General features: G+C 37.8%; 1 protein-coding gene across 1 annotated transcript; it reads left to right on the top strand.

Moving 5' to 3' along the window:
• Nucleotides 1–231: 231 nt before the first annotated feature.
• Dcr-2 (Endoribonuclease Dcr-2) lies at nucleotides 232–10277 on the top strand. Its single transcript, XM_025303827.1, has 24 exons — nucleotides 232–436; nucleotides 591–768; nucleotides 1007–1184; nucleotides 1271–1510; nucleotides 1617–1911; nucleotides 2155–2335; nucleotides 2451–2589; nucleotides 2790–2920; nucleotides 3074–3314; nucleotides 3562–3789; nucleotides 3904–4164; nucleotides 4444–4617; nucleotides 4731–4935; nucleotides 5151–5472; nucleotides 5570–5937; nucleotides 6087–6235; nucleotides 6447–6560; nucleotides 6703–7218; nucleotides 7420–7620; nucleotides 8048–8129; nucleotides 8298–8518; nucleotides 8607–8778; nucleotides 9001–9076; nucleotides 9402–10277. The coding sequence occupies exons 2-24, from the start codon at nucleotides 611–613 to the stop codon at nucleotides 9559–9561; spliced, it is 4812 nt and encodes a 1603-aa protein (XP_025159612.1). The 5' UTR covers nucleotides 232–436; nucleotides 591–610; the 3' UTR covers nucleotides 9562–10277.
• The last annotated feature ends 41 nt before the right edge of the window (nucleotides 10278–10318 follow it).

Genomic DNA, 10318 nt, shown 5'->3' with positions numbered 1-10318 from the left:
ATAAGGCCTGACTATGAATACGGGTATTAGATCTAGGCCGGTATTCATAGTCAGGTCTTATATTTAATACCGTCTTAAGTTCACTCTCAGATACCCTATAGCCAATAAAATAATTTGTACAAAATCTGAAGATGAACTTAAAACGGTGTTAAATATAAGACCTGACTGTGAATACCGGGCCTAGTGGAAGATTCATAGTCGGTTAGATAGAACTAGGTAGGTCGCGTTAGTGTCAATGGCATGTCCTTCGATTGTTTCTTCGAGACTGTTCGAGACCACTCGAGAACTGCGGGATTGTCCCGAACTGTTTGACTTTACCGGGGACATCGGGGTGAGACATGCGACCAGTTTCAATCAGTCTGTGACAGTGGGTCGTGATACAAAGCTTATTTTGTAGCAGTCATTAGATTTGTTTGCTCGATAAGCCGTTGGTGAAGTAAGCAATCTTGAAATGAAAATTTCAAATGTATTTGATACACATTTTGATAACTTATCTATACACGGGTCATGTTTCGATGGATGATGCAACTTTTTCTGACTGCTCTATGACAACTGATTTCGTCTGATTGTTCGTGATGGTTTGTTTACAGCTACCTGTGTGCACGAGACAATGGAGGTGACGACTTCCGAATTTACGCCGCGAGCGTATCAGATAGATCTTTATGAGAAGGCTGTGGAAAATAACATTATTGTTTATTTGCCAACTGGTGCAGGCAAGACGTACATAGCTGTTATGCTGCTGAAAAAATTCAGCGGCGAAATACAAATGTATGTGTAGATATAATGTGGAAATTTCCCTTCTCTCTCTCTCTCTCTCTCTCTCTCTCTCTCTCTCTCTCTCTCTCTCTCTCTCTCTCTCTCTCTCTCTCTCTCTCTCTCTCTCTCTCTCTCTCTCTCTCTCAGCGGTGTGTCTATTGTGCATTTAATCGTCGTGAATAATATGTATCTGTGATTGATTTCCTACATGTCTGCATATGTTTGTGTCAAAAGATTCTTCTGTATTTAGGTCTTACAGTAAAAATGGCAAACGTAGCATATTTATCGTAAACACAGTAGCATTGGTCAGACAACAAACAGATTATATAAGAAGACACACATGCCTAACTTGTAAAGGCTACAGTGGTGATATGAAGGTAGATTGTTGGAAAGAAGATCAATGGATACTCGAATTGGATGCGAATCAAGTATTACTAGACTCACAGTATCGATAATTCTGGAGATTTACTATGGAGATGAGTGATTAATGATACAACAATTCAATCTGCTTTAGGTTTTAGTAATGACCGCTCAAATATTTGTTGACACTATTACCCATGGTTATATAAAGTTAGATAGGATAAATTTAATTATGTTTGATGAGTGTCATAGAGCTGTGAATAACCATCCTATGCGGCAAATTATGCAACTATTTGAGAAGTATTGTAAGAAACAGCAGCCACGTATCTTAGCTATGTCAGCAACATTATTAAATGCTAATATAAAGTCTGACAAAATTGAATCTACTATCAAGGTAAAGAGACAAAAAGAGAAAAGGACACGCGATTACTCCATATTACTGTGTTATTGATTATTTTCAATTGTAATCTTTAGATATTTTACAATTGTTTGCTTTATAGGATTTGGAGGTGACATTCCAGGCGAAAGTAGCAACTGTAAAATCAACAGATTGTATCCAAGAATACTGTACAAATCCAAAGGAGAATATTATTAAGTACGATACTTATGTGGCTGCTACAGTGGCTGTAGATGTGAATCAAATAATAGACGATTCCATAAGTATATTAAAGAATATAATCTTTGATACCGATAAATTATTTATGGATTCTAGCCCACATTTTCAGCCTAGAAAGAAATCTACAAAATTAACTGGTATTATGAAAGATATACTGACGACTACAATACAAGCAGGTAATGTATTCACTTGGACATTTTTGTTTAACTAATCGAGATGCAGTTTCAGTGCAAAAAAGAAGATAAAAAGTAATTAAAGCTTTATTCTCTATATTCTGAAGTCAAAATTTAGATTTGGCCGATCAAGAGCAGAGCGCGTTGTATTGTCGGAAAAGAGTGATCGGTTCGTCATTTGACTCGACATTTTTCGGCAATTGCTAACTATAGTAAGTAGAATATTCTTGGAAATATTAATTAAAACTCTATTTTGCATGGTGCATAGTAAAGTGCTCCACGTTATCTTTGTTCTTATTAAAAACAGAGTCCTTATCATATTTCAGCAAACAAATATCATTTTAGAATATCTAATTACGCAACTTGTCAGAATAAGAAAATTGTTTGATGATGCAATGAGAGGTTGTACAGAATTAGAACGAATATACAAGTTAGTGTAAAATGAGGATTTTGGAAAAATTTATAGAATATTTGTCCCCTGTGACAATTGATATTGCGATAACTAAACTGCTGTAATTAAATCACAATACTAATAAAACTTTTAGGTTTTCATCTGACCAGATGTACAAACTATTTACTTTACTGAAGGATTTCAATGCCAATAAATTGATTGATCAAAAGTTTTGCTGCATTATTTTTGTCAAAGAAAGATTCATGACGCAAGTGCTATATCATATCTTAAAGGTAGGTTTTTCCTTTGTTTTTTCTTCTGTGTTTATTTTATTATTCGTTGATTAGGAATTGCGTATTTCACTTATAGATCACTTTATTAAGAATAGCACACTTTGTTTTCACAGTTATATTGTAGTACCAGCGGTTATATAAATGCTCAGGCATATATAAATTTAATTTTTTAGACTTAAGATTAATTGATAACATTTCAGACACTGTCTATGCATGATGATCAGTATCATTTTCTTTTGCCTGACTTCATAGTTGGATGCCACAATAGTCCTTATAAAAATACTAGAGAAGTTTTATGTCTTGCGAAATGGCAAAAGGAAGTAATGCAAAGGTAACATTTTTTCTTTTTGTGTTTAATACTTTTAAGATGCACACACACACACATATGTGTGTATGTGTGTGCATTTATATATATATATACACACACACATACACATGTGTGTGTGTGTGTGTGTGTGTGTATAAAAATTTTTTTCTTTCACAGATTTAGAAAAGGTTTATCGAATTGCATCGTAGCGACCGATGTTGTTGACGAAGGAATTGACGTACCACTTTGTGCATTAGTAGTGCGCTATGACTTACCAACGGATTATAGAGCATATGTTCAAAGTAAAGGTCGTGCACGGCATGGCACTAGTCATTACACAGTTCTAGTGCCGCGCGACGATGAAACTTTCCTTTCAAGATACAAAGATTTTAAAATTACAGAGTTAAAAATGAAAACGGTAAGCATTGAAAACGTGACATGAGTAATAAACGTTCAGACTCTCGCCTTGAGGATAATTTGTATATCACAAGTATCCTCGGGGCACCCGAATGTAATATCGATGTAGCTGGTTGGTACTTCTTCAATTAGTTGATTGAAAATAAGGCGCGGATTAACAGATGACGAGAATCAAGAATCATACGACACAATTCAACGAATTAATTAATGGAATTAATGATGCTAACTCGCACATTTATTATTGGTAGATTTTAATAGGAAACGAGGTTCGTAGCTTACCCACTGATAAAGAGATTGAAAATGGTCTATATCAGCATGAAATCTTACCGTATACAGTGAGTGCTGCAGGCATTGTTTTAACAGAGAACAATGTGGTCAGTATATTAAATAGATATTGCAATAGCCTGTTACGATGCAAGTTTGTCACCTTGATTCCAGTTTGGACTTTGTACAAAACCAGTAGCAATTTGTATCAGGTATTTGTATTCACGTTGTTTCTGTTGCATATATTTTGCGCTGTTTAATTTCGTAGCTACGTTATGTTATGCATCGTGGTATAACACTTGTTCCGTTGCATGTATATTCGACAGGTTTCTATTCAATTACCGAGCATATCGCCATTGAAGGATATAAGTTATGGTGACTTTATGGCAAACATAAATTCTGCCAAGCGATCCGTCGCGATGAAATGTTGCATAAGATTGCACCAGCTGGGTGCATTAACAGATAATATAGAACCTGTCTTGCCGAATGCAGTCTTAGAAGAGAAAAGTTACTTATTTCCTAATTGGATAAACGAAGATGACTCTTCGTGTGGTACACATAAGAAGAAACGACGACATAAACTGCAGGCAAGTTTATACTTTACATTTACAGAATAAAACTATGTAAGCTTTATACTTGCAACAGCAATCAGCAGAAAATAGTACATCGAATGTGTTTAATCTCTCTCTCTCTCTCTCTCTCTCTCTCTCTCCCCCCTCTCTCTCCCCCCCTCTCCCTCCCTCTCCTCCCCTCTCTCTCTCCCCCTCCTCTCCTTCTCTCTCTCCTCTCCCTCTCCCTCTCCCTCTCCCCCCCTCTCTCCGCCCTCATATGCACACACATTTAATTTGTGAAATATGCTCTTGTAGTATCCAACGGCGTTATACGGAGCATTTCCACACTACGGAGTGAAATTGTATCTCCATGTTCTCCACGCCAGTCCCACATATTCCGTACCGTATGATAACAGGCATTTGGTCTTTTACAATTTACTCAATGACAAGAGTGGCTTTGGCATCCTTTCCACAAAGAGCATGCCGAAGGTAGAAAATGCTAAACAGCCAGCATATCTAACCACGTGTTACTAAGCTCGAAAAAAAAATTACGCAGCGTGCCGCGATCATATAACACGTAATTCCTTCGTGATTCATTTCAGATACCGTCTTTTCCAATTTTCATGAATATCGGCGAGTTGAACGTCACAATAAAGCCTAATTACGCAACGATGACGCTAAATAATGAAGATATTAAATCGCTCAAAATATATCATACCTTGCTCTTCAGTGAAGTGATTCCGGTGATAAAAAAATTCATGGTATTTGACAAGGACAATCTTGAGAACTCTTTTCTAATTGTTCCGCGTAAGTATACTATACCTACGCACACAATTAAAATGCGAGTCGCTCGTTTATATAACGTAATAATGTAATTATCTGGATCTATCATATTTTATGCAACATTCTAAAAATTGGCTTCTATAGTTTGCGAACTCGACATTACTTGATATATAGATATATAGATATATAGATATATACATTCATATTTATAAATTTCGATCGTTACCTTAACGATTCAGTGAATGTCGATTGGGAAATAAATTGGGACGATGTAAGGAAATATCAACACGTGGAGAAGGTTCCGTCATCCACGCTCTCTCACGTCAGATACAGCGATTACGAAGTGACATTGGTCAATCCAAGTTACAGAACATCACCGAGTGTGTATATAGTCACGCAAGTGTGTGACGACTTGACACCCACATCGCTTTTCCCGACTGACGATTTTGAAACATACACGCATTACTACGAAGAGAAACACGGAATAAAAATTCAGAATCTAAAACAACCGTTGCTGGAAGTGAAGGCGATTTCAACCAAGATTAATTGTATAAAACCGAGGTATGACACACGGTCGCGTCAAGTATCGCCAGTATTTAGTTTGTCACAATGTGATATTAATTTTAATTCTCATTGCGTGCATTATTACCATCCGCAGGAGCATGAAACCTGGACTTAGCAAACGTCGAAGAGCGGATGTACTGGAAGATTTTGAAGAACATTTAATTCCGGAGTTATGCCGGATGATATGTTTCCCGGCTCTATACTGGCTAAAAGCGTCCACTTTACCTTCGATTCTTCATAGAATTACGCATCTTTTAATCGCGGAAGATTTGAGGGAAACTATCGTAAGAGAGACCAATTTAGGAATCTTGGCATTACCATCCGGCAGTGAATGGCCTGCATTAGATATGATAGAAAAGGAAATTGTCGAACAGTCAACGGAACCATTGTTAGACACAATATTGGACGACACGATTGAAAGCATGCAAGCAGAGCCGGATATGAATGAATTAGAATTAGACGGTACGTTAGATACGAGACGCGTAGAAAGAAAGAAATATAAGATAAGATAAAATATACGCTCTACGGGTCTAACAAAAAGTCGAAGCTTTCTCTTTGTTTTCTTATGATTAATTAAAGCGTTTCCATTGCTTTTATTTTCATGAATGTAGTACTGAACACCGAAGCGAATTTATATCCTTGGTCAAAGGATCAGGAACCTCAGGATATATACCGTGACATAGAACACATTCAAATGATAGATATACAATACTATTGCCATTTTATGGATGGAAACAGTAACGAGGATGACACGATTCTGGTAAGCAGGCAGGATGTACTAAACGCGTGTGTATGTACTATGCACGTATATATTATATTACAGTTATACATAGTATATAAGGTATATGTTATATTATACAGCGATGTATATACATATATATGTACACATTTATGATATAAGTACGATATATGCTTGTTGACATATAAATGTATCTCGAACGGTGACGCGAGACCCTTTTCTCATGTTTTAGAACAACTTGGACAGAAACATCATATATATATCAAAGCCAACAGTAACGGTACCACCGTTGAACATTCTCGCCGAGAAACATTCGTACGGACCTGGTCCGACGGAAATTCTGCAGGTAAGTGAAAGTGAGTTTACCTCTCGTCTAAGATATAGACAGATACCGTCAGTACAGCGATGTACGTTACATATATAAATTACTTGAGTAGCCAGCAAAATCATCGATACCTATGATATCGTAAAGTTTCACTCGATTGCAGGCACTTACCACCAAGATGTGTCACGACATGTTCAATTTGGAGAGATTGGAAACTTTGGGCGATTCGTACCTAAAATTCATTACATCGTTATTTTTGTATCACACCTTTCCAATGCTCAGTGAGGGTCAGTTGACGGCGATAAAAGGCAGAATCATCGGCAATCGCAATCTGTATTACAACGGCGTGAACAAGGGCATACCTGGGCGTTTGAAGATCGACGAGTTTGCGCCAATGAGCACTTTCATCGTGCCCGCGTACACAGTATTCCGACCATTGCAAAAGACGCTATTGGACCAGGACGTGTCGTCGAATATACTGTACGAACTTCCGGTACCAGACGAAGAAAGATTAACCGGTGACATAAGCGCAAGTACAAGTAACACAATACAGAACACGATATCGCAATGGAGCTTGGCGGAAATCCAAACTGGCATGGAGCATTACCTCAATATTCAAATTATATCCGATAAAGCCATATCGGACTCGATAGAAGCGCTAATTGGTGTTTATCTCAGGGTGAGTGGATAGTTTAACTAATGTAACGTTATCGTTGATTATTACTTTTGGCAAAAACACCGTAGTTTTCTGGCTTCTCAGTTTCCAAAAGAAACTGTACTGGTACGATTGTAACATCAAACAAAAGCACGACGAACGTGTTAAAAGAAGGCGTGAGAAAAAAAAAGATACACTTAACACATATCAGTTTTGAATACACAGAATACTGGCATAAGTGGCGCTGCGAAGCTACTTAAGTGGTTTGGCATATTACCAGATATCAAGATTGATGAATTACTGAACGGTACTAATTCATCAAATCCTATAATCGGCATAGGAAATCCAAACGAACATATGCCATGGGCCGATAGCATAGAAAAAAGGCTTGGTTATAAATTTAACAATCGAGCATATTTGTTGCAGGTAATCTTAAGATCTTAAGATATTAAAAACAGCCCAGTTCTATATTATTATTACACTTCATTCTCATTCCATTTGTGATACACACTTGCAAATACATTTAACTCGCTACCTTATCTGTGCTCTAAACTTACAATACGTGTATGTATATGTATGTTGTGTGTGTGTGCGTGCGTGCGTGCGTGCGTGCGTGCGTGCGTGCGTGCGTGCGTGCGTGCGTGCGTGCGTGCGTGCGTGCGTGCGTGCGTGCGTGCGTGCGTGCGTGCGTGCGCGCGTGTGTGCGTGTGCGTGCGTGCGTGCGTGCGTGCGTGCGTGCGTGCGCGCGCGCGTGTGTGCGTGTGCGTGTGTGTGCGTGTACACGCGAGGTACGCGCGTGCGTGTATCTGTTTATCTTTACCTCTATTTGAATCGCTGTTTTATTACGTTTCAGGCGTTTACCCATCCGTCGTATTCGGTAAATAGAATAACTGATTGCTATCAGAGACTTGAATTTCTTGGGGACGCTGTGCTGGGTGAGTGCAAAATTGTTTAACATACATGATCATAAGTATATTATGACATCACATAATTTGGCCGGTAATATAAAGCATTAAGAGGAATGCCGATGTTTCGGCGCTCGGACGGAGCGAATTACAACAAATGATTCAAACACGAAAGTTTCGTATTTTCTCCTTTCTCAGATTTCTTAATTACGTGCCATATTTACGAATTTTGCGGCAACTTGAGTCCGGGTGCTCTTACCGACCTGAGGTCTGCCCTCGTCAACAATATAACATTCGCATGCTTAGCCGTGCGATATGGTTTACACACTTGTTTACTGGCCTATGCTCCGCAACTACACGAAATGATCAACCGCTTCGTCAAGTTTCAAGAAGACCGGAATTACGCAATTAACGATGAGGTATGCGTGTGCAATTTGATTTTCGCAGCAAATGTCGCGATCACAAGTCACGTGTAATTTATAACATGAATTTTTCTCCCGCTGTAAGTTATTGTGGGTGTTACTTGAAGAGGAAGATTGCAACATAGCAGAATACATTGATGTTCCGAAAGTTTTGGGAGATTTATTCGAAACATTAATCGGAGCTATCTATCTCGATAGTAACAGAAACTTGGCAAAAGTCTGGGAGATGGTTTATTCTTTTATGCACAAGGAAATTGGTAAGATTTATGCACGAATAATGTGATTAACGTGGTAATTTATGTAATAATAATTTACAATTTGGTAAAACATGCGCGCGTGTGCGGAACGAAAATGACATTGTCCAAAGAGACATTGTTCAAATCTCACGATTTAATTACACATGCTTGTAGCATTGATAGTTCTTTATCAAGATACTGTATACACGTATGTATAGAGTCACCATGCATTGTGTTTCGTAGATGAATTTAGCAGAAATGTCCCAAAGAATCCAGTCCGAGTGATATACGAACATCAAGATGCACATGCTAAATTTCTGTAAGTATAATTCTTTTTATTTGTTTTTTGCACTTGGCACTTGGCGTATTTCATATGTATGAAACATTTACATGTGTATCTGTCTCTCTCTCTCTCTCTCTCTCCCTCTTTCTCCTCTCTCTCTCTCTCTCTCTCTCTCTCTCTCTCTCTCTCTCTCTCTCTCTCTCTCTCTCTCTCTCTCTCTCTCTCTCTCTCTCTCTCTCTCTCTCTCTCTCTCTCTCTCTTCCTTTCACACGCACGCATACACACAGAATTTGTTCGCTTGTTTGTGTTCACACGCATGTATGTATATATGTATGTACACAAGATATTTCCGTAATTACAGTGAAGCAACAATGATTGAAAGCAAAAACATCGTCATGGTACCGTTAAAAGTAACCATTGCCGGTAAGGAAAAGATATTTTATGGCTTTGGACCTAACAAGAAGCTAGCCAAATGTGCAGCTGCAAAACAAGCATTGAAAAAATTACGCAGTCCGAAATAAATGTTTGATGTGATTGTTATATACAATGCGAGTATGTTTTTATATCTGTTAATACCATTTATAGACAGTTTATAAACCTATAGATGTATAGATGCATGTTGAAAAGATTGGAGATTCATTTTCAAGTCTCAATGGGCGTTGTCGATACGCGATTCTACATCTTGCAACACTTATAAGACTAGACGCGAATCGTAATCCGCATCATAATCAACATGTTAAATGGGTATGCGATAGAAATCAAATCGTTCTTCATATTTTCTTTCGAATGTAAAAGGAAATTTCTTCCTATATATATTTCTATGTTTCTAATGTTTCTATATAGAGATAAGTTTAGAATTATTTATTCGAGCTACTTAGGTGTAAAAGTCTTAAACGAGGACTAATAGTAAAGAAAAAGTAAGTAAGAAACTAACTAATACGATATTTAACGATCAGTGAAAACTGGTACGACAATTTGCACGCCACCAGTGCCACATAGCGCAGCGTAGCATATCAGATTTACGATGTGGGGAATATATTGTACACGTTTCTGATTTCTTCCACTTTACAATCTTGGCGTAAGTTATTTTTTGTCCTTTTTGTTTTTACCAAGTAAGGGGTGTGCGAATCAGTTGTCAATATTGGACACTATGAGATGAGTGTTGTATGATACGATATTAGGAGCCTCCAGTCGAAAGTATACCGAGAAATATACATGTCTGAGGAAAAAAAAAAAAGAAAGAGAAAGGAAAATACATCTATACTTTCCAGTCTAATT

This window comes from Harpegnathos saltator, unplaced genomic scaffold (assembly GCF_003227715.2).
Source record: "Harpegnathos saltator strain DR-91 unplaced genomic scaffold, Hsal_v8.6 scaffold58, whole genome shotgun sequence".
NCBI classification, from domain to species: domain Eukaryota; kingdom Metazoa; phylum Arthropoda; class Insecta; order Hymenoptera; family Formicidae; genus Harpegnathos; species Harpegnathos saltator.
This window is presented reverse-complemented; position numbering and strand designations above follow the sequence as displayed.

Coding starts and splice junctions, on each gene's coding strand:
- Dcr-2 (XM_025303827.1), top strand. CDS start 611: ATGGAGGTGACGACTTCCGAATTTACGCCGCGAGCGTATCAGATAGAT. Junction 769..1,006: donor TTCAGCGGCGAAATACAAAT/GTATGTGTAGAT, acceptor TTCTGTATTTAG/GTCTTACAGTAAAAATGGCA. Junction 1,185..1,270: donor TCGAATTGGATGCGAATCAA/GTATTACTAGAC, acceptor AATCTGCTTTAG/GTTTTAGTAATGACCGCTCA.